The sequence below is a fragment of the Pituophis catenifer genome, unplaced genomic scaffold, assembly GCF_029215685.1.
Source record: "Pituophis catenifer annectens isolate HBS135680 unplaced genomic scaffold, rPitCat1.0.hap2 SCAF_2, whole genome shotgun sequence".
Classification (NCBI taxonomy): Eukaryota; Metazoa; Chordata; class Lepidosauria; order Squamata; family Colubridae; genus Pituophis; species Pituophis catenifer.
The window spans coordinates 76834046-76858586 of NW_027256882.1; the positions used below are offsets into that span (position 1 = coordinate 76834046).

The 24541-nt window shown below is 46.9% G+C and overlaps 1 protein-coding gene across 1 annotated transcript; it reads right to left on the reverse strand.

Annotated features, from left to right (window-relative positions):
• Positions 1-10103: 10103 nt before the first annotated feature.
• Positions 10104-19289, reverse strand: BARX1 (BARX homeobox 1). Its single transcript, XM_070933652.1, has 4 exons — positions 19004-19289; positions 12994-13282; positions 12194-12278; positions 10104-10268 (listed from the first exon to the last, which is right to left on the reverse strand). Exons 1-4 carry the CDS (start codon positions 19287-19289, stop codon positions 10104-10106), a joined length of 825 nt encoding a protein of 274 aa, XP_070789753.1.
• Positions 19290-24541: the final 5252 nt, after the last annotated feature.

Here is a 24541-nt window from a genome sequence, read left to right on the forward strand (position 1 = left end):
CCCTGGAGTGGGGTGGGAATGGAGATTCTGCAGTATCCTTTCCCTGCCACGCCCACCAAGCCACACCACCCCAAGCCACGCCCACAGAACCGGTAGTAAAAAAATTTGGATTTCACCATTGGTTTGAAAGAACCAGTGCACTCCAAAACCTGCCTTACCTTGGGACAATAAACGGATTCCTGCCACCCTTGGGGGGAAATGACCGAGGAGTGATATCAATTATCCAAATCTTAGTGCCAGAGAAGGTGATCTGCTTGTTTCAAGTCTCTACCTAGATGAATGAGTGGTTAATGGTGTGGACCACTTACCTACAGACTGGAAATTCTGCTGCCCTGAAGGATCAGTCCTAAAGATATAGTACTCCTGGAAGAAAACCCCATTCATTGTGTATTTCAGGGGAAGTGGAAATTAAATAGGTAGGCAACGAACCAGTGTAGGCCTCTCTCAATAACTGAATACTTCAATCTCTAACCTTTTGACACAGGAAGGAGACCTTGCCAGTTCAAAAGATGGAAGATGCAGTTCTGTGAGTTCAGGTGAAGCAGGAGTCTTTGACTACAAAGGTTCTTTCCCTTTCCTTTCCAGGCAGGTTGGAGTTGGGGAAGGAAAGGAGTTGGGGAATCCCTGAGCAGTTAAGGACAGGAAGGTTTGGGACTTTGCTTAATGAAACACAAATTATCCTACTTCAGATATGTTCTGCAAAGATCTATTCCTCTGGAAAGGCTCTCATGCTAGGAAAGGTGCAAGGAAAGAGAAGATGACCAGTAGCAAGATAGATAGACTTAATTACAGAGCTGATGGAAGCACCATTGGAAGACCTGAATGACCAATTAGCGACAGTCATGGAAAAAAAAATATGTAGCCACTAAGAGTTGATGCCAACTTGATGGCACACAATCAATTAAAATGAATGAAATAAGGCACACAGCAGGCAAACTGCAAAGGAATGGATCATCCTCATGAGTCAGATTAAAAATGTTGAAAGAAAGGGAGAGATTTCCACAACAGCCAAGACATGTGCAGTAAAAGTGTTTTGAGTGCCGAAATCTAATAGACCTACTTCATGGATCTGTCAGCAGCTGCAATGAATATTCAGCTGGTTCATGGGAGAATTCCTTAAGAACACTTTGAACATGTTGTTATAGACATTGCTCTTAGAAAAAGAAAATGTTGCCATGTAATGAGAGCAGGTCTCATAATCACACTCAAGAAGAACGGAAAGTATCTATGAAACATTGGCATGCCTGGCCTAAAGACGCATATACTGTATTGGCTTCATTTGTGAGATATCAAGTTGGACTGGGACTAATATATTCCTGATTTACTCAGTCCACTTTTTTTGGTTTGCACAACATCTTCATTCTTAAACTAGCCAAGATAATCTTATGCAACACATTCTGTGAAATCACACTTCTTTAGTTTGTGGTTTAATGTATGGGGCATACCCAAATTGTTCCCAAAAAATATCTGAATTCCAGATGAGAAAAGGAGGGTATCTTCTCTTTATTTGAGATGAACCAGACTCAGATAAATAAGAGAAATATGCTCCTTCAAGAAGAGATGTACAGGAAGCTAGTATGTAAAGGGAAAAAATGTTCCCCACAATGAACTTTTATAAGAATTTAACAGCACCTTTCAAACCATAAGGGACACGGTGGCTCAGTGGCTAAGACACTGAGCTTGTCGATTGAAAGGTCGGCAGTTCAGCAGTTCGAACCCCTAGTTCTGCGTAATGGGGTGAGCTCCCGTAACTTGTCCCAGCTTCTGCCAACCTAGCAGTTCGAAAGCACGTAAAAAAATGCAAGTAGAAAAATAGGGACCATCTTTGGTGGGAAGGTAACATCATTCCATGCGCCTTTGGCATTTAGTCATGCCGGCCACATGACCACGGAGACGTCTTTATACAGCACTTCTTCAGCTTTGAAACGGAGATGAGCATTGCCCCCTAGAGTCGGGAACGACTAGCACATATGTGCAAGGGGAACCTTTACCTTACCTTATCAAACCATGCTGTAGCTTAATGTGTTGCACCAATGCAGCCAGTCTGGTCAGTTTATTTTTGTTTTGATAATCCAAAAAAATTGAATTTATTCAATAAGCCATGATTCAGATAACCATGTCTAATGAACCAAACCACAGACTGAATTCATGCTAAAACACACTCTATACAGTAAATATTTTTGTCCAGAGTATGATAAGCAGATTAGAAAATGATTGTGCTAAGTATGCAACTTCAAATTGCCTAAGAGGACTTTTCTCCAAATTAAATTAAATTAAATTAAATTAAATTAAATTAAATTAAATTAAATTAAATTAAATTAATGGGAAAATTCTTATTCTGCCCTCAGCAGAAACACCAGCAACTTTCATAAAGTCTTTATAAAGATCAAAATTAGTTAATACAGGTGGGAGGAAGAGTGGAAGTTATTCATCTTTAATATATTTATTGTGGTAAGACAATTCTAATATAAGTCTTGTTTTGTACATAGGATTTACCCAACTGACAACTTTTTTGGAAACAAAAAATAATAGCTTACTAAATAGAATTTAGAAATTAGAATTTAGACATCAAGTCACAGAGAAATCATTCTCAGCTGGATAGTTTTGTGAAACCAAAAGCTCTCTCTTGTTATATGCTGCCTTTGCACAAGGCTACTTTGTACCTGGAACTTTCATCAAAAGTTGATGAAAGATTCTGATCAATCTGCTATGTTGCCATAATGGTTATTCATCCATCCAAGACCCTACCAACTTGTTCTGGGGGATGCCAAATACTGTTTCCAACCCTGTTAGGTCCCAGTTTGGTATAATGATAAAAGGTACAAAGCTAGGAGTGAGGAGACATGTACCCAAGCACAAATGCCAGCTGGGTTCCCTCAAACCTAGGTAAGGAGGCAAGAGAAACCACTTTTGAAAATGTTCCCAAGAAAACTTGAAAACTCCAGGGATGCCCGAAGGCTCCAACTGGTGCAGAATGCGGCCGCGCGGGGGATTATGGGAGCGACGGGGCGCTCCCATGTGACTCCTCTCCTGCGCGAGCTACATTGGCTTCCAGTGGACTTCCGGGTGCGCTTCAAGGTGTTGGTGATCACCTTTAAAGCGCTCCGTGGCTTAGGGCCGGGGTACTTATGGGACCGCCTTCTGCCACCAATAGCCTCCCACCAGCCGGTTCGCTCCCAGAGGGCCTCCTCAGGGTGCCGTCGGCCAGACAATGCCGGCTGGCGACCCCCAGGAGGAGAGCCTTCTCTGTGGTGGCACCTACCCTTTGGAACAATCTACCCCCAGAGATACGAGTGATCTCCGACCTCCGGACTTTTCGTCGGGCCCTAAAAACTTACTTTTTTCAGTTAGCCAGTCTGTCTTGATTTTAGGGTTGGTTTTAAAATTTTGATACGGATTTTAAATTGACAAGTTTTAAATTACGGGCCAAATTTATTTAATTATTTTAAATCTATTTTTAATTGTAATGTTATGTATAAATGTTTTTATTTTGGCTGTTCACCGCCCTGAGTCCGAAAGGAAAAGGGCGGTATAGAAGTTTGAATAATAAATAAATAAATAAATAAATAAATAAATAAATAAATAAATAAATAGGCAGTGGGAGTCAAGATTCACTTGACAGTTAACAATAGTAACAACAATTAAAGTGGAAACAAGAGGCATTCGGAACTCTTGGTAATTGCTGCCTGTTTGGTTTCCACCAAAAAGAAACTTATAGAAGATTGCTCTTGTTTAACTGAATCAGGATTAATTCAGTTAGTCCAATCAAATAGCAAGAGCCAATTTGATGTAATGGTTAAGGCATCAGGCTAGAAACCTAGAGACTGTGACTTCTAAATCCACCTTGGGCACTTGGGCCAGTCTCTCTCTCTCAGCCCAGGAAGGAGGCAATGGCAAACCACTTCTGAAAATCCTTGCCAAAAAAGATTTCAGGGACTTCTCCAAGTAGTCTCGAGTATCAGACATAACTGAGCAGAAGCACAACTGAACAGTGCTTCAGAAGGGGAAAAAAATGCACATTGACTGAATTTGCAGAAGTTACCGGGCAAAACTGAAGTTGCAGTTTGGTGTGCACTTCTGGTTTGCTCATACAATACCAATCACATTTTAGTTCTCCTTTTTGCCCTACAAAGATCAGGAAATTTCAGATCAAATTACAGCAGATTAAATAAATAATTGCCTTGGTTTGCCTTATGACTATTTGGGGCACAAATCAATTTCAAAACTTATTTTCTATCTCTATCTGAATATTGTGAGGTTAACTTATTCTTTTCAGCAATTTTTCTCCTGTCATCCTCCCCTCCCACCCCCACTCCACTGTTTAATTTTGAAGATCCACAAAAACTTATTATTGGAAAGTGCTTCAGTTGCTTTCAATAAAAATATATGGTATTATGTGCTATACTGTATTAATTACACATTACATGTTCCATAATCGCGTTAAACTAACTTTTCTGTTTTGAGCTGTTCGACCCCACCCTCCATCAAGCCTCTTGCAAAAGGTCTAACTCCGAGGGCACATTTTGTTCAGAAATCCCCCTAGGACCATTGGCATCACCTTTATATCAATTTGCCCTTTCCAAGTGCCATGAATCAAGTGTCACCCTGTCTGTCATTTCTGTGGAAAGCAGGATTCCGCTCTACTTCCCTCATGGCTTTAATGACGCGGTTTCCCCAAAGCGGAAACTGCTGGTCTGTTCTCGCCCAGCAAATGGCTCTGTTAATAATAAAGTGCCTTTAAGCCAGAGGTGGGTTTCAGCAGGTTCTGTCCAGTTCTGGAGAACCGGTAGCAGAAATTTTTAGTAGTTTGGAGAACCGGTAAATACCACTCTGACTGGCCCCGCCCCCATCTATTCTCTGCCTCCCGAGTCCCAGCTGATTGGGAGGAAATGGGGATTTTGCAGTAACCTTCCCCTGGAGTCGGGAGGGAATGGAGATTTTACAGTATCCTTCCCCTGCCACGCCCACCAGGCCATGCCATGCCCACCAAGCCACACCCACAGAACCGTTAGCAAAAAAATTTGAATCCCACCACTGCCTTAAGCGTTTTAAATGTAGTAAAAGGAAATCAAAATAAAGATTTCAATAACCAAAAGGGGACAAGGCAGATGTCCTTAGACAAAAACCCGTTTCCTGGATTAAAGAACGTGCCTCCAACGTGGCTGAGAAAAAGTGAATCTTAAACGGCGGGGCTTCTGGCAGGACAAAACAGGCGCGCTCGGCCCGCCATTTTGTTTGAGCCAATCCTACTTTAGCGACAAGTACCAAGGGCCTCTGGGCGGCCTCCCGGGGCTTAGTCTTAGGCCCTGGCCCTTGAGGCTGATAGGAGACAAGGCAGGCTTTTCCCAGCCCTTAAGGCAAGCAAGGCAGCGACTGCTGCTGCGGAAGAGTGTGGTACGCTTTCAGATCGCCGATTCGGCCGGCAGGGCGTACCTCCTTCTGCAAGTTCAGCGGCTTCCTCTGTCCATACTTGGAGAAAAGCCGAGGTCAGGACAGCAACTTTAACGAGGAAAACCACCTGGAGCGGGTGAGAGTCCTTGGCCACGAAGTCTGAGCGGGTCCTCCGAAAGCTAAAAGAGGAAGAGGAGATCCCACACTCTTCTCCGCTTCGTTGCGGGTTCCCAAGTGCGCTTCCTCGGAGGCCGCCGCTTAGTACCGAGACGTTCAAGTCCTCTCGGGGCCAGGGACAAATAAGTGTCTGGATGGATCGCAAAGCAAATTACTGTTTTTTTAAAAAGGCTCCAGGCTAGACGGTCGCTGGGTTCACCCAGCATCATCTCCTGTTAGTTTTCTGAAGACTTACTTAGAAGAATAGCCAGCTGAGAACTGGCTGCCTGTTTAAGAGGGCTGTTCGAACCCGCCCCGCTTGTTTCCATTCTTTTCTCCCGCGTTCAGACTGAGCCCTGAAATCCTAACTTCTCCACCGATGGGAAAGGTTACATTGAGTAGGGCTGCAAAAATCTGGATGATCTCTAGATGGCAGCCAAGGACATGTTTTCTCTCTCCCCTTTGCTGCTGCCCTCTGGTTACAGATTTATCCCACCCGCCCTCCGCCCTCGCCAGATCTGGGCGACCTCTTTCTCAGCCAACCTACTTTGAAAGGCTCCTGTCTGAATCAAATTGTGGAAAGAACATTTGGGATCGGGATGGTCAGTAAAGCTTATGGATACATAAATGAGAGCACCGTGAAATGAAGGTGGGATATGCCCCCGAATAAATAATAAGCCTCCGTGTTTAAGATTAAGGCGCAAATCCAAACAATAACCCGGGCAGTCCCAGGCTAAGAGCTGATTTCCGCAGGCCTTCGAGTCCATTTCCAAGGACAGCGCTAAGAACTGCGGCCCATTTCACATGTTCACTTCCCCGCTGGTTCCGATAAATCATCTTTGCCTTCAAGGTAGGATGCTCCATCTTCTTTCAATATGCAAACTGGCTTTAGGTATTGGAAGACAGAGAGCTTGCAGAAAGTCTCCGGAGAGACTTGCTAGCTTCCCCCAAGCTCCTGGGCTGCTGTTGGAAAGATTATTGGGGGTGGGAGTGGAATTGTGAGACCACCCGTCACATAGATTACCCACAGCCAGAGATTTTTTTTAAGCCCACAGATTTCAATGGGGGAATCCCAGAGGGGGGAATTTGTGCCAGTCTCAAACTTCAGGTATCTGTCCTGTGGGAATAAGTCAAAAGAAGGTCCAGTTGCTACTGGCCTCGTCACATCTCATTTGTCAAGCCATATATATCATCGCCGGTTTGATGTAACCTTGGTTAAGCAGCAGGCTACAAACCAGTTCTAGTCCCTTTTTAGGCATGAAAGCAGCTGAATGATTTGGGGCCACTCTTTCACAGCCCACCCCACTCACAGAGGTATTGTTGTGGGGAAAATAGGAGGAAGTATTAGGTATGCTTTTTGCCTTGAGTTATTTATAAAAAAAAATATAATAAAGGCAGAATAAAAATTAATTAAAATTAAATTCGAGTCGGAATGAGAATGACTAACAACACACCTCCGAATATGCTAGATTTCCACCCCCAAAACTCCCAGTTGTCAGTATTGAAGTCCAGCACACCAGACTAGAGAAGTCTGGAGTAATGATAACAAGAATAATACGAGGTGGGCGATAGGGAAGAATTTTGAACGTCTGCAAAAGAGAGGGAGAGAAATCGTGAGGTTTTTGTCTCTCTCTGTTCTTCCAGCAGCGTAATGTCGAATTAGGATTAGCGGACTGGGGAGCTACATCTGAGAAACACAACCAGGGACGAGCCATGCCTCATTAAGGAAGTTAGAAGCAGAAACAAAATGCAGCCCCTCCGCGAAAGATACTATGGCCGACCTTCTTTCCTTCAAGGCTCAAAGGCGTCGACATCTTATTTTGGAGTCTCGAGAACCTCGAAGGGGCGCTATTCTCTGATGCCTTATTGGGAGCAAATCCCGTTTGCTATGGTGGGGGAGCTTTCTGCCAAAGTACACCTAAAGTCTTCCTGAGGGCTTAATTAGGATACTGAAAACTTTCGCCCATTTTAGCAGAAAATATCTTCAGTTTTATATCGCGATAAATCCGCTGATCTCTGGCTTATCTTGGACACTATAAAATAGTTGGAAATAAGAGCCCCCACTTTCTATAGGATGAAAGAATCCTATATTCACGAGAGAAGTAAGCCTGGTCCCACCGCAATTATACTTACTCCAGGAAAATGCAAGGTTTCAGTTTAGCTGCTTTTATGTTTGTTTTATCGGTTAGGATTGCCTAGTTCCCAAAAGACACTCCGTGCCTTTCTCGGTTTTGCCCAGTGAGAGGTGTTTTTTTTTTAAAGTTGGGGATCCGTCCTCTGGGCCCATTGGGGGTCACAAAAGGATGCGCGGGCTCCAGTCTCTCCCAAAACTTAGCATTAGACCAAACCACAAAGAATCCAAAAGGAGAGAGAATGTTGAAAGCCACCCAGGCTGCCTTAAAATGGGAAATAGGATTCCTGCAGGCTTCAAATTAGGCTCTGCAGGACTAGGTAATAAGATGGCTTGAGGGCAGGAGTGCTTTAACTCTGCTCCTAGGAGCTGAAAAGAAGAAACGGAAACTATCCAAGCCCCACCCATTTGTTAAATAAAAAATAAAAAATACCCAGTTGCTGCCTATTTAGAATCACCCATCTGGATATACAGTCCTAACGGCCCTGCTAAAGTTTTAAATGGGTTGCTAGTGAACGGATTCATAAGTTTTAGATGGGTTGCTAGTGAACGGATTCTACTATCGTTAGTTAAACCTCTTGTCTAAATTCAACTAACTTTATCCAATAGTAAACTATGGCTAAATGGCTTTCCATCGTCTATGAACTCTGACCCTTGGCCATGGTGTGCTCTACAGAACTTGATAGCAAAGCATGGAGACTGATTTTAACCAAGTCCCCTTCAAATGTGAGGCACCAACTGAAGCAGATTCTGCTTTGTCTTTATGTGGGAAGTTTCTAAACGCTCAAAGCAAACCTTTTTCGGAAAACTGACTACGTTTTATTCTCGAGCTACTTTGCCTTACTGATTTCAGTCTGATGGTCTTGCGGTTCTTTAATCGGAAGTCAATCTCTTTCGTTTCAGGAAAAGAGAGAGTTCTCGTGATGAATATTACCCCAAACACATTTATTTAAGAAGAGGTTCTTGAACTCTTATCAGACTTGTTTCTCAGTGAATCCAGAAGTGGTCCCTTCTTAAAACAGTGGGCGCTATTAGCTTATACTGCTGTTTAGTGGCATTTTGGGGTACTGAGCTCTCACGAGATTTAGTTGCTCCGTTCAAGAAGCAGAAGGGAAAGATGGGCTCCCAAACTGATGAGATGCCATTGATTTTCAGGACAGAACTTTAAGGCGCATGGGGGCCTTTAAGGGGGGAGAGGGGTAACAGATACCCTGGGTGAAGGCTGCTTGGATCCTGCTCCGTGGTTGTTTCAGTGGTATGTTTTGCTGAATTGCAGCTCCGTGGGTTTAATGAGAAAAGCCAAGTGTCCTATAAGTGGAGCACGCCTCCCTGGTCCTCCTGGGCAGTCCCTGTGCTTTTCTTGGCAAGGAGGCAAAAGCAATCTCTCTCTGCCTCTCTCTTTCTCTTTCTCTCTCTCTCTCTCTCTCTCTCCCTCCCTCTCTCGTTTTCCATATTTTTTTTAAAAAAACCTCTGGTCTAGCTTAAAGCCCTAGAATTTCCTGGATGCCTCCCATTCAGATTCTAACCAGGCCCAGCTCTGAATCAATTCTGAGTAGCGCAAACAACGTTTATCTTAAGCAGCTTCTTTAAGCAGAGAATAAATAAGGACACCGGATCAGAACTTTGGGCCGCGCGTCTTCTTTGAGCCAAATTTCCTTTCGCAACTGCTCAGCATGCCTCTCGATTCTCGTTTTGCGACCGGGCTGGTTTCACAATGCGAACTTCTTGTAGGCTTGCCTCGGAGAAACCCCCCTCTTGAGGAGGCCTGCGGAGTCAAGGGCGGCATTTTGCCTGATCCCAGGAAACGAACGCAGAACTCGCCTGAGTCCCGTCGTTCATAAAATACTTTATTGAAATAAAAATCAATATCTTCACGTTAATACAAACTGGTTGCAAAATGAGTTTGCCGAATAAGTTCGGAGACGCTCCCCGACCCCTCCCCTCTCTTAAACCAGCGCAGGAACGGCCACGGTGGAATCCCCGAGCCCCTTCAGAGGGAGCGGCTCTTCCTTAGGCGCACGCAGGGAGAGGACGGAAGGGCTCGGACGCCTAGGAAATCCTACAACGGAATCAACTGGGAATCGGAGTCCACCCTCACCTCCACCCCCGGATCGTCCTCGTCTCCTTCCTCCGCGTGGTGACTTTCTTAAACGGCGGCGAAAGCTGTTGCAAGACCCCTGCAACCGAGGGCTTTAGTGGCCCCCTGCTGTCTACGCTCAAGGCAGGCGACCCCCCTGGGATGGCATTGCAAGCCGGCGAGGCCTCGTCGCTCAGTAAGGCGCGTGAGGCTGAGGTTCAGTCTTGACGGCCGCAGGTGCCAGGCACCCTTCCGCTGGCCAAGCCGGGGGAGGTTCGGGCGCCTGTAGTCCAGCATCCGCAATCCGAGTGCCAGACCTTTAGTCCGCGGGCATGCGGCGCTCCTTTATTACTCCTGGATGACTTGGCAGGGAGAGTCGAGGTTTTCCGCGTGCTGCTTCTCGGCTTCCCGGGCTCGCTCTTGTTCGGTCAGTTGCTCGCTGCTGGGGATGGAGTTTTTTTTCGGGCGACCTTTGGGCTTGGTAGGAGACTCGAGGCCTCCGCCTTGCAAAACCTGTTAAAAAAAATATATCCCACACTTGAAGGTCACAAAGGGTCTGACTTAGGCCAAATCAAAACACAACAATAGTTAACGCTGGGGAGTGATGCTTGCTTGCCGAAGTGTGTGTGTGGGGGGGGGGGTAGCTGGCAAACGGAAAGTCACCCTCGCGCCCAATGAAAAGATATTATTGCTGCTTAGCCTTGCACAGCAGGCCGGTCAGCCTCGGGATCCCTATTTCTGCCTTTGCAGAGAAAGTTACTAGGTACTGAACACGAGCTTGCAAGGCAAATATCCAACTGACCAACCTCTACTCAGCAATACACCTCGAGTTGGAGAAAAGCCTCTTTTGTTGGACTCCTTCCTCTCCCCCCCACCCCTCGCATTTCAGGCGGGTGGGAAATCAAAGGCGCCGTTTCTCGCTGCAAATTCACTTCCACGTGGATGTGATTAGAAACGGGGGTAAATAAGCAATCGTTTCATCTGTGGCAAATGGGCCACGAATGATTAATTTTAAACGATGACAGCATAGGTTACGCCGTATTCAAGGTTCAGGACCTGCTGGTTAAGGAAGGTGGCAGCCTTTCCTTCTCCAGGGTATTGCTTGGAAAATCAGCTTCTGCTCTCTAAACGTTGCGCAGAACTTTGAGGGAAGCAGGCTATACACACACACTCCCCCCCACCCCGCAGTACAGACGTTGCCTTTCAAACCAGGGATTCTCCCTCAATAGAAAGAACGCAGCCGGGTTAGCTGCAGGCCATCTAACTCCTTAGTTAGATGGTCTGCAACTAGGGGAAGTGAATTTTTTCCCAACCGCTGCCCAACAACAACAACAACGTTGGGCCCACAACTCTTATCGTCCTCAGCCAAAGCAGAAAGAGCTGGGATGAGAGTCGTGGCCTTAATTGTTTGGTCAGGCAATGTTGGATAAATTGCAACGACCTTTGTGCACACTTTGGCCTAATCAAAAACCCAATGGAACTCAAATTCTGGCTTGGAGTCTTCAACTAGAGGGGAGAGATTCCTAGAGGGGCCATCTGGGACTCACGTGCGCCTTGAAGGCAAAAAGAAGGCCCCATTGAACTTAATCTCTTCTATCTAGCTGAAGATTCCAAGTCAGAATAACCGTGTTTCCTAAGTCTCTGCCTGGGGCCCCCATGTCTTGCGATTTGAGGACGTCGTGGCTTGTGCCTTAACGGGGGGGGGGCGTAAGGGCTCATAAAACCAGTTGGTACCCACTTTATCGAAAGGCTTCGTCCCTATTTTTTATGAGAGACTACAAGCAGGCTTTCCTGTAGTATGCGACAAGCCCTTGAGATAGGAAAAATGGTCCCAGCCATGCCTGATCGGTTGGCTAAATGTCTATGGGGATTCTCAACCATCCAGGTCTTGGTTGTCCCAAAGGTGCTTTTCAAACGGCAACTGGACTTTCTTTTTACCTTGAAAATGTTTCGCTTCTCATCCAAGAAGCTTTCTCAATTCTGAACTTTAGTAACCAAACCAAACAAAACAAACAAAACAAAACAAAACAAAACAAAACAAGTCCGTTTGCCTTTTGAAAAGCACCTTTGGGAAGATCGGTGGGGCTCCTTATGGACTCCGCAGAAATCTAACTGCTGTAGTGGCACAGCTTCCATAGGCGAACGCTGGAGGCCTGGGCCCAGCAAGGGAGAAGAAATCCTGCCTCTGCGTTGTATTCCCAGAAGAATTTCACCTTGTGCAGTCAGCTTGCTTTTCCAATGTAAAATGTCCATACTGGTTGGGACTAATGGGACTTGTGCCCTAAAGGAAGGGATCCCTGAGGAAGGATTGAAGCCCTAGGTGTATTCCTCCCCCCCCCCCCGCAGAACATCTCTTTGATAGGAAGATAGGCTTCCTCAGTTTGACTGTGCAAATAAGGGCTGGGTGAAAAGTTCAGTCATCAAAACAGCGCACTTACTATTTTCTTCCACTTCATTCTTCTATTTTGGTACCAAGTTTTCACCTGCAATTGACTCAGGCCCAGGGATTCCGCCAGATCTATCCTACAGGGAGGAGAAACGTGCATTGATTGTTGGTCCGCTCATGCTTGCCTCCCCCACACGGTCCCCTGTTAAGTGTCTGGCGCACTGAAGGCAGAGCACTGGGCTCTCCTTCCCGCCAAGAGCCCGAAAAGAAACGCCGGGAGCAGCCCTGAGAGGCCGGCTGGCTTCCAGGAAAGGCACGATCCAGAACAGTGGAGCATAGGTTGCCGTTTGACAAGCAGCTCCCGGCCACTCTTCCTGCTGAGGGAGTGCTTGTCTGGTCCGGTTTAAGATCACACGTGTGTGTGTGTGTGTGTGTGTGTGTGAGAGAGAGAGAGAGAGAGAGAGAGAGAGAGAGATGGGGTGGGGGGGCACAGAGACAGACAGACAGTCCTTTTTGTTCACCCCTTTGAGAAACGCTAATCCTCTTGTCCTCCACCGGTCTCCACCCCACCCACCTTCATGCAGGAGAAGACCCCGGTTTCCACTTGTTGGAAGTGCGGACACACACACACTTTCCGCTACTAGATCACCGGCAGGCAGATAGGTCGCGTCCCCCTCCCCCCTTCCCAGATCCTCCTCTTGCAGATCTGAAGGAAATCTCTCCTCGACGTAACCTCTCTGGTCCTCTCTCTCTCTCTCTCCTGCGAGCTCGCACACCCCCATAGTAAACCCACCCTCCATTCCTCTCCTCCCGCCCCCCCCCACGGGACTCTGACCTCCGGGGGATGCCCACCTGTCGGGCGTGGAGAGATACTTCTGCTTTTCGAAGCGCTTCTCCAGACCCATCAGCTGCAGTTCGGTGAAAACCGTGCGGCTCCGACGGCCTTTCTTGGCTTTACCGCCCCCCTCGGGGGTTCCCGGCTCCAGCTTCCCGCGGAGGTGCAGCTCCAGCGGCAGGTGCGGGGACCCGGAACCGCCTTGGAGACTGGAGCCAGCAGCCAGTAACGCCGAACTCAGACCGGAGCAGCCCAGCGGCGCCAGCGGGAACTTGAAGACTGCCGCCTGCTCCGCCTTCAGCACCGCTGGGGAAAGAGAAAAGCAGAGAGACAGAGAGGGTGACACACCGGACAGACGCTGAGTAAAAATAGAGGAATTCTCACCACAGCCCCATCCCCACAGCGGGTGGGGGGGGGAGATGTGAATGTGGAAGGCAAATAAAACTTGTGAGGAGGTGAGGGGGGAGGGAATGTAGCCTCTGCCCTGCTTCACTTCGAGAACGGCTGACTATTCTCAACCACAAGATAGCTGCGATCCTGACGCTGCCTTTACCCGCCTCCAGTTTCTCGATGGGGTCCCCAGAAAGGTAGCCAAGACCGGCGAGAAAGCAAATCAAGCTGTGTTCTCTGGGGCAGACCCCCATTCTCAGTCCTCTGCATTCACCCAGGGGAGGGGGGGTCTGGCGGCACTTTAGAAACAAGCTGAGGGGGGGGGGCGGGAGGGCCACAGCCTTCCTTCTACAGGACGGCACCTTCTGGACAAGATGGACTATGGCAGCAGCCCAGTACATCTGGAGGGCGCCGGTTGGGGCAGATGGGTTTTTTTCAGTTAAGCTTGGTTTGAGGTTTGATTGACTACAACAATGGTAACCTCTAACCGGGTAAAAAGGGCTCCTATCCAATTTCAGCACGACTGCCCGGTGGGTAGCTTCCTCTTTGACCCCACAAGCATCTGATTGGTCCAAAAAAGATTGGTCCAGAAGTTTAAGGACAGGCATTTCACACCCGGTGGCACGCAGGCACATTCTTTTTTCCTGTTTTATTTTTTTCAGGTTTAAGGGCCACCCTGTAGGAAAGAAGTTCAGGGCCGTCCAACCCTGAGGTGCCTTTCTTGGCGCAATCTTCTTATCCCGGGGTGTCTTTTCCCGTTACCCCCAATCTCTACAAGTCTCAGGGTGCTGGCATATTTAATCCTTCCTACTGAGGAAGGTTGATATCAGGTCGGGGGTGCCTGTGGTGGGGAGGTCTTGTTCCGAAACTGTAAGCGCCACCTTCTAAAAAGGACTCGGCTCTATTGGTTAAGAACAGGGTTTCTTTCTGAGGAATCGTGGTTGGTTGCAAAAAACGTGTTCATGGCAAATCCCTGCGCCTATTCTGTCGGTAATCAAAGTCGCAGGGACCCAGAGGTGCGGGCAAAGCAGCACTGATGAGGTTTGGGGGTTATACCGAAGGGCTCCGGGTTGAAGGCGAACGGAGCCCCCTTGCGAGCTCTTCGGGGATCGGAAGCGCTTTTTCTGGAACAGGGGTGGTAAGGGTGGTAAGGACAGTGCAACCCTACGGATGCTGTTTAACCGCAAATTTCGAAGGTCTAAAGCTGCGATCCAGGCCTCTTAGATGGAGGCCTTTCCAAGGGAATCAGCAGCCGGTTACTTCAAGGGATCCCTTCCATCGTAAATCAATACAGTGAATTTTCCATTGATTATGGAAATTAATGATACCCTTCCAGGGTTGTAAATAAGCCCCTGTGACGTCAGGAGAGCCTAGTATGGAATTTACTCTGTTTTTGTTGAGGTTTTAGGGTTTTGAAGTGCGTCTACGAGGCATTAAGAACAGCGGTCAATATTGGCTTCTTTAAAGATATTATTTTATTAAGCTGCTCCCAGAAACCATGGGATTCTTTTTTCGTCTGTCTTTTGGTCCGAGAAGCAACAGATTAGTCTTTTGGAAAGCTAGCAAGCAAGCACTTAAAAAAAAAAAAAAAAAGGAGGGGAGCAAAATAATTTTCAAAAAAATGCAACTAGTGCCCTTTTTTTTTTAATTAGACAAAAATAAAATTAGGTTTTACCTAGTTTGGTAATGAAATGTCTGCAAGAAAAACAACCAAGCTCAGGGAGCACAAAGGGCCCCACAACATTAAATTTGTACTTATCAGAATTTACTTTTTCATAATAATATGTGGAAATGGATAATCACATATTTTCTTTTACAGCTATATAGGCAACATATAAGTCTTATCTTTTAAACTGAAGCATAAACCCTTCTACTGTAAAGCAAACACAGTCACACAAATGTATTTCAAAAATATATGACAATTATATATAGTTCCAGTTTGAAATTTTTCATCTGCTTGTTAAGGATAGCTTTCCATTCAATTATATAAGCAAATTTAGAAATAATCAGAGCTGTAATGTGATCTTTAAGTAAAATGAGAAATAGATTGTTTTTCGGTGTAGCAGAATGTAAAAAGTAAATTTGTAAGAACCTGTAATTGTATATAATCTATATTATTGCATTAAACCATGTTTCCTAATTTGGACCAATCTCTGAATGAAGGCCAACATTAGCTAAATATTTGGCAGCTGTGACTTCACATTGTTGGGAACACATAACAGCCATAATAATAATAATGCAGGATCTATTCAAGTTCTCTAATTTGGTTCAGTTTTATGTGCATTTAAAACATACCTATTAAAATCCCTGGAACTTGGAACACAACCAGTCTGAACTCTTTTGTCCTATTACTTAGTGCTTAGTATTTAGAGTCTTTTCAGGCACGTTTATGCAGAAGCAAACACTACAGAACTGAACAAAATTTGAGGAATCCCCCCAAGATTTCATAGAAGGAAGAAGCCACGGTAGCTTCGGCATCTTGCCGAACCAACAGTAACAAAAAGCAAGGCCACAATAACTCAGCATCTTTTATATCTTTCGGAAGTCGGGAGGATAGAGATAGATCATGGAAACGTCCAATCAATGTCTATTTTCTTTCTGGTTTTTTTAAGAGGCAAACTCTGAAGTGCTTATTCTTTCAAGGTCTGTTTGAAGGTCAAGAAGCCTCAAGGAAAGTCGAACAAGTATTCCATCTTCGAAACATTAATTCCTGAATCCTAGTTCCAAAAGTTATTCCCTTCCTTATCCAGGCGAATTCCAATCCTAACCTCAGCCTTCTTGGTGATACATCTTAAAGAACAGGCATAGCTTAAAATCATTTCGTGGAAATGCGTCCATTTTATTTCCTCTGAAGACTTCTGAAAGGCGATACTCAAGTTGACAACAGATCCCGCCGGATTTGTTCCCGTGGCAAAATCTGCTAATGTCTTGCTCTGGAATTTCCGCTCTGGATTCTCACCATTGATTAATCGATAGAGAGTTGGAGAATATCTCCGTAGACCCAGAATCTTTCTACCTTCATCGCTGAAATCAATTTACAGCAATTCTTCCTCCCAGGGTCTCATTCCTTACCTCTGGCTATCAATCCAATCTCTTCTTAGCAGCAAAGTTATGGGGGGGGGGGGTGTTAAGCAGAGCTGCTCTGCAAGCCAAGGGGCCTGTCCTTAATATCCAGTGCCGTTGGCTCTGACATAAAGACAGGACTGAGAACTGTTGCAAAGATTTAGGCTATGGAATAATAACAGAAAAGAGGTCCTGCCTAAAAGCCAATTCCGAAGCGGGACTGCAGAGGCCCTCCAGAAATGCTCTCAGAGAAAGGATGTTTATCTAATGTGCCTCCATCTATTCGTATCTCATTAGGCCCCGTGTATTTCAGGGAGGTGATATTTTCAAAATGAAAAAGTAAGGGAGAAGAATAGGACAACACCACTTCTTTACAGTGACTAGTCACTTTCACGTTTGGGGTTGTACAAATAATGTCACTGAGCCACCCTTTTGGAGATTTGGCACTGTCCCAATTACTGATATAACAACACCACTAATACTACAGTATTACTAGTGAAGAAATGGCCTTTTATCTGAAGAGGCGTCGAGGTCTTCGTTGGTTTTATAAAATTATTCTCGATCTCCGAAAATCCGGAGAAATCTCCTCCACTGTCCGCTCTTCTCTCTTCCCCCATCAGCCTAAAACGATCAATTGTTGAGCAGCCCCCTCGAGAGAGAGAAGGGGCAGGGGCCGTTGCGTGGCCGCTTCGGGGTCATTCTCCAATTAGAACAAACCAAAACCAGGGAACAAGCGACTCCCCAGAATTGAGTCTTGGACATCGCCTGGATTGGATTTCGCTTCTTAAACAGTGCGAAAAGAGGCTGGTTCCTGGTTGATTTCAGCCGGCTCTGGAGCGGCCCTTGTCTCTCGCTTTGTGGGTTGGCTTTGTCGCGCGGAGATTTCAGCGTTACAGATTTAGAGGGAAGCCATTGAAATCAAACCTCGCCGTGGTTCTCGCAACTGAACGGAGGGTGGGGAAGAAGCCGATTATTGATGATGCACCTTAGGCTCACCTCAGACCAACGCAACTACCCGTCCCAAGAATCGGCCACCTTGTGCTTTCCGGCTTCTCCTCGCGGTACAATTCACGGTTCGGACACCGGGGAGGTCCAGGTGACAAGGAGTTGACAGGCAAGAAGACCCAGCTGAGAGCCTCAGCCGTGGCACCTTAGCTTTTTTCCAAGGCACCAAGGAGATCCGAGGTACTGGAGGGAGTGCAAAATCCAAAAAGCGACCCCTGTTTTTTTTTTTCTCTCTCTCTCTCTCCCTCCACCCCCCCCCCGTCTTTTCTCCAAGCCTCGACCCGGTCCCACCGATCTCTTTTGAGGAAATTGCCCAGTTTGGCCTAAAGTTAGGCCTGCCTTCCGAGGACTCCTTCAGTTCTCGGCAGGCCTCTGGGGCCTTCTTCTGCAGCAGTCTGGGGAGACCCGGAACAGAGAGGCGGCCAAAGAGGTGTTCCCTGAAAAAGACCGGTCCAGGAGCTCACAGGACTTTCAAAAGGTGCAAATGCGATTAGTTACCCGCCTGCCCAAGCCTCCTCAGCCCTCCCCCCTATCCCAGCCGCTGCTCCAAAAATGCATCGGGGCAGGAACCCTCTTCCCTCTGCTGGTCCAGATCAATCCTTCAAGTTGTACCTGAAGGAAGTCTGGCGCAACTTGGCTCAATCTGGCCGCTTTCCACTCCCCAGTTGGGTCCTTGGACTTCTAGAAGTTTTCGCTGTTTCTTGAACCTTTGCCCTGCAAGCTTTGGACCAAGCTGTCAACTTGGACCCGTCACTCTATCCCGAAAGTTCCTAGACAGAGACTAGAATGATTTTATATGCAGGACCATCGAAGCTGCCTTATTCCGAACAGGACTAGCCCGAAGCCTAATTTTTAAGGCTCGGTGAGGGAGAGGCCGGGAAAGAGTTGAGATTTTCCATGAAAGCTTTGAATCAATGGGAAGGAAAATATTACTCTCGGTGGAAAAGAGAATGCTCTGAGGAAATGAGGCTGTCCTCGTTTAAACCCACTAAACGTATTTGTCACTGGTGTTTTTTTTTTAGAGAGAATTACTCTGTGCTTGTTGTCTGTTCCACGGCGGCAGGCAATCGAAACTAAAAAAGTCGCACGGGGTGTTACCGGGTCCTCAGTCCCAGCAGGGCACTAAAGACCCCCTTGTTTTCCCAAGCCCCCAACTCGCAGGTGATTGCAGGATCGCAGCTGCAGCCAGCCCTCCCAGTTGAGTCGGAGGGTTCGTGAAAAGAGGGCAGCTTCCGTCTCCAGCTGCAGAGAGGGTAAACTCGGGGCGACACCCCGAAGGCAGGCTACAGGGGGGGGAGGGAGGGAGGGAGAAGGGTTTCCTTTCCAGATCAGTGGGAGCCAAATCACTGATTTCAGGGCAGGCTGGAGGAAGAACGGCTGGGGAGGAGGGAGGGAGGGCGAATATTCTTTCCCTCAGGGCCTGTGAGCAGCCTCATCCTCGACTATGGATTGATTTCCGCTTTAGCCCCTCCCTCCAAGACCTGGTCTTTGCCCCCTCCCGTCCATGGACAGACACACACGCACGGGTCCACCAAGAGAGAGACCTCGTACAAGCGAAGACAGACCTACCTAAAGGGTTGTGGTAGGGTCGGGTCGACAGTAGAGCCTTCACGCCAAATTTGAGCAGCTCCCCGGCTGGCGCCGCGCTCTTGGCATCCGGGTGATCCGTCAGGATCTCCTCGATCATAAAGCTCCGATAGCGATGCGACCGGTGGTCAACGAAAGGATCTGCGGGGAAATAGTGGGCGGCGGCGGCGCCCAGATCCAAGGGGTGCTGCATTGCTCCTGTTGGGAGACACTTCCCTTCCTTCTGCCAACTCGGCTCTGCCACTCCAGACTCAGAGCAGCCTCTCATCTGGCGCTTCGGCCGGGACTCTCGGAGGCCTCGGGCAGGCCGGGGCCATCCTCGCTGCTTGGAGAGCTGCTGGTCCTTTTGCCAATGCTCTCCGGGGATCTCCACCGACCCGCTTTGCCAACAGCTGGATTCCGCCGCTGCTGTTGCTGCTGTTGCCCTCGCCGCCGCTCTTCCCCTGGTCGCAAGGCCAAGCAGGGAAGTCCTCAGCCTCGGCTTGCTCGAAGGCGCGGCCTCGGCGGAGCAGCTTCTTTCTCCACCCCAGCGCCACTCCGGACAACAGCCGATTATAAGAGTGACGCTGCTGGGAGCGCAGGGGGCTTGGGATGTCGACGCGGGGGGAGGGAGGGGGGCGTGCGGCGAGGGGCGGGGAGTACCTGGCAAAGCGCTCTTGATCCGGCGCGAAACCAAGCGGATTGGTAGCTGGGCTGGCCGGCTGAAGCGCGCCCGCCCCCTTTCGCAACTCCATCTACGAAGGAAGTCCCGGGTCTGCCCTGCCTAAGGGCCAAGCGCCCCGCACAGTCTCGGAGAAGGGAAGGGAAGGGGAGATACAGCGGCGGATCCCGAGGAGCTGAAAGAGGGGTGGCCAAGTCCTCACTGCCAAGGCCAGGGATGAAAGGGAGCGATCCTGCCTTTCTCTCTCCCCCCCCACCCCCTTTAAGGCATCTGCTGCCTGCTTAGTTTAGTCATTTTACAGGCTGCCTCTCGGGTTCCCAAAGTCTCAGATGCTAAAACCAACCCCAGCGCTTTGAAGGCGTATACGAATTTACAGGGGCATTTTACTCGGGTGCCCCTGAAGTAAGGAGGATGCGGTGCAGATTTATCTGAATTTTGCGTTTAGATTTTGAAAGAGCGCTTTCAAACAAGATTATCTTTATAGTCTACAACTCTTTCGCCCTGATGAAGTTAGTCCTTTCTACTCCTTTCCTATCTTTACTGACCATCAAGGGGAAGCTTCGTTTGTGAGTCAGGAGATGTAAGAATATGAGGATTTTTTAAAAAAAATATATATTTATATCCCGCCTTTATTGCTTTTACAAATACTGTAACTAACTGAACATGTCCAACACACCTTCCTCCTATTCCCCCCCCCCGCAACAACAACTCTGTAAAATGGGTTGAGCCGAGAGGGAGCGTGACTCGTTCAAAGTCACCCCACTGGCTTCCGTGGTTTAAGGCTAGAACTCACATTCTACCCGTTCCTAGCCCGGGTGCCTTAACCACTGGACTTAACTGAGGATAATGAGAATGTTTCTGAATGCGGGTGCTCCTTCGACAGTAAAAAGATCGTCCCCATGAATAATCCCCGCTGGATTTTGGCCCACCCATCCCCACCCCGATTGAAATAGGATTCCAGAGTCAGAAGATGCGACTTTTGAAGACCAATCATCCCTAATTAGCCTTGGGCAGCAGAAACCACCTCGCTTACAGTACAACTGTTGTAGACCTCATTGTATCTTGTAGTTTATCTGAGAATCATTACCGAATAAAGTGTTCAGGATGGTCAACGCTATTATGTAAGATTACTTGAATGTTTTGTAATGTTCAAGAAGTTAAAAGGCAGCAACCTAATACTCACCTGGGAATTAGTGCCATTCAACTAATTGGAGCTGAGTAAACTTGCACTGTCCATCTTACTCAAAGCAAAATGAGTGCCCCAACAAAATTAGACACTTCTATGCCTGTTTAACCAGAAGCATCTCCCGCTGGGTTGAAAGTATACAAAAGATTGAAAGCATTGAAGCAATTATGCTAAAAACCTCTCCAGATACAACTGAAAAAAAGAAGATTGCATTCCTCTCCTTCTTAGGAGTAGGTCGTTCTTTCCGCAGGAGTTTTCTGGGAAACCATTTGGGAAACATGCATTAAATCGATGAAGGAAATTCAAGTATGAATTTAGATAAAATTTTGCTACGGAAATGTATTTCTTTTAATCAGTTGTTACAATCTCTCTCTCTCTCTCTCTCTCTCTCTCTCTCTCTCTCTCCCTCCCTCCCTCCCTCCCTCCCCCTCCCTCTTTTCTCCCTCTCCCTCCCTCCCTCTTAGAAAATATTTATCCCAGAGCCACCGAGCTTTTATGAACAGGCAACATTTACGCATGTTCCCTTAATATTAAGGGAATCGCTCCTTCGCAGCCGGTGCCCAAGGTGTTAGGAGGAAAGAGAGCGAGCAGAAGGCAGGGGCTGCGTTTCTGTCCAAATGTGGGTTAGTGTCTCCGTAAGGGAAGTCCCCAACATTTCGAGGTAGAGAAAGAAGGCACCTTAACCAAGAGACGACTTGACTTATCACAAACTGGCCAATTTATGATTCGGGCAACGTCTACGTTCATTGTATTAATGTATGGCTACATTCAGCAATAATTGACCATTCCAGGATTTGGGCACTTCTATTCAGGTGTATCCAAGACTTCATGCCCGGGAACTCAGGGAGACGGATAACTGCTGGACGTGCATAGAGGATTGAAGACCTCCTTACTGCTGGGGCTTCAGGTAGCCTGAGGGTTTCTCTGCTTAGGAACATGCAACGCACCTCACTGTCTTTCTCCTCAAGCTATTTAAAAGTCTTTTACCTTTTGGTTGGATGCGCAGGTCCTTTGACAGCTGGAGATGTTTTTGAGCTTGTTTATTTTCTGCTGCTGTTTTAGGAAAGAGGTCGGGGCTATGTTTGGTTCCGTCTATGGCTAGAAATTGGATTTGCTTCCGAACGCTGGCCAATTCATTATGTTTTAATTTAATAGAATGCTTAGCCCACTCTATGATTAAAAACAATCCCAAAACAATGCCCCAAGAAGCTTCTGAAAGCAGCGTGAAACAATATCCAAGGAAGGGCCTGTCACAAAACCAACCCCAAACCTAAAGTAAACCGAAAGGCCAGGAAGAAATGTGTATGGAAGGGAAGGTATTTAAAACAAAAAACAGAAAAAGAATAATCAGCGATCAAGATAATAAACTTGCTCTAAACATCAGAAAGGACGCCTCCTATTCTCACCCTATCCAAGAGTAAGGGGATCCTAGAAAAGGCAACAGTTTCTTTCTTAACACGAGGTTGACAAATTCCTGGCTAGAATATGCAGTGGGGCCCTTCTCCTAATCGTCCTGCATCCAACGCGGTGTTGTTCCATATGATCTGTCCCCACTTTGGAGAGCCTGCTTTTTGGTAGGCAGAAATTTAAAAGCCAATTCAAGGTTCTGTGGGAAGGTCAGCAATTTTTTAAAAAAATAAATTTAATTTTTTTAAAAAATCGCGCTCTCTGCTTTTGGTCTTTCTAAAGTTAGTATCCATCTGAAATTTCTAAAGTTAGTATCCATCTGAAATTTCCATTTTCTTATGTCCCCTTTCTTTGCTCAATATTTAAAGTAGGCTGGAGCTTCGCTCCAGCTTCTTTTTCCCTACCCCGGACGTCCAATCGGGGGACTTTTGAAGACTGGAGACCCCCTTGGTAAAGGTGGACTGGCCATCTGGCGTTATATCTACCATCCCTTGAGTATCAAAACCTATTGGACAATTGGAAGAGCCAAATCAGATTTTATTATTTAAAGTGAGCGCCATCCAAATATTTGGATTGGGATTCGAATCATCAGGTTCCAAGGGGCAACAGAGAGTAAGCAATAAAAGGCTATACAGAGCATTGAAGTTCTGCTATAAAAATGACCAATCTATTCTGCGCCGAGGGCTTTCGCTTTCATCCTCATTGTCCAGGGACTCCGCCGGGATTCGCGCAGTCCTGCAGGGCGATCCTCTGCTTGCCTAACCAGCCTTCCTTTCTCAGGCATTATTTATCAGATTGCGGGCAGCATAGTAGAAATGGTCTTCCGAAGACGTCGTCCCCCCATTCTTTCCCCCAGAAGAAAATTTATAGCAGCCCAACTCTTCCACTTCCTTGTCTGCCAGATTCGGATCTCAGAGATCTGGAAGATTTGTGGCGGCCTCGCGACCATTTTTCAGAAACCGGGGTACGCAAACGCTGGCCGGCGGGCATTTGGCAACCAGGCGTCTTAAGCCTTTCTAGTAAGCGGAGTCGCGCTCCGTGGAACTTTTCTAAAAAGGTGAAACACGAACACGGGCAGTAGTATAATAGAAAGTGTTTTTGGTTCACAACTATTCTCTCCACTAGCCCTCCTTCCTTCCCCCATGAACATACCAGTTGGATTCGATCAAAACCGATGTGAATAATCGACCTCAATTCCTTTCTGTTTTATGCGATCTGCCAATATAAGGCAGCGGCAGCCCGTAATGTAGTGGCCTCTAATTTTATTCGACTGCAGACCCATCTGGGATGGTGAGAACTGTAGTCCATCACCTTTGGAGATCGCTAGATATAAGGAGGTCCACGTGATAAGAGTAGAGGGAAGAGTAGAGGGAAGAGTAGAAGAAGGGTAGAAGGTCGTGAAGGAACCAAACCTGATGGTGGATTCAGAACTGATAGTGGGGCAGGAAACCCGATGGTATGCTTAAACTGGGAAAGAGTGAGTGCTGCAATGGGTTGACCAGGGCTCCTAGGAAATTCCGAGAGCAGACTTGGTGTCTGCTTGGTGTCACTTGCTGCTGTTACATAAATCCTGATCTAACTTGCGCTGCACTTCCCTTTCCACGGTGCATTTCTTGGAGTCCCTCTGCACGTCTGACTGAACATTTGAGTTCCCCAGTGACCAGCCCGCAAAAAACAAGCCTCTTCCAAAGTCTGGCTTGACAGGAAGGATAATCTAACATCTTCAGCCCTGCCCAGTCTCTGGTAAAAATGAAGGTAAAAAAAAAATTCTTTATCCAAACAAAGGGCTTCCTTTGCTGTCTGGGTAGGAAGACAGGATAAAAAACCCAAGTTCCATTGGGCAGCAGCATTTTAAGAACAGATGTCCATATGTGTGGGGTTCCTCTTCTGGGACCAGAGACAAAGATTTTATTGGATTCATTTTACAGAGCAAAGTGAGAAGGGATTACTGATCCCTGGGATAACACTCAGGCAACTTTTCACAGGAAATCACAGCTTTCTCCAGCCAAGGGCCACAATTGGCTGGGGTGTGCTAAGAGACCAGTCTGGAAAATGGATTCAATTTCTTTCACATGATTTGTATCATAGTCATCCATATTATTGTTTCCTAAATATTTTATACTAAGTTCTCCTTTTCATTACTTTATTTCAGAAGCAGTCTTTGGCAGCATCCTGGGAAGTTCAGATGAAGTTGTCATTTTATGTCATAGGGGTAAGGATCCAATTCTGGGGACAACACTTCTGACCACACAAGTCTTCCACAGTT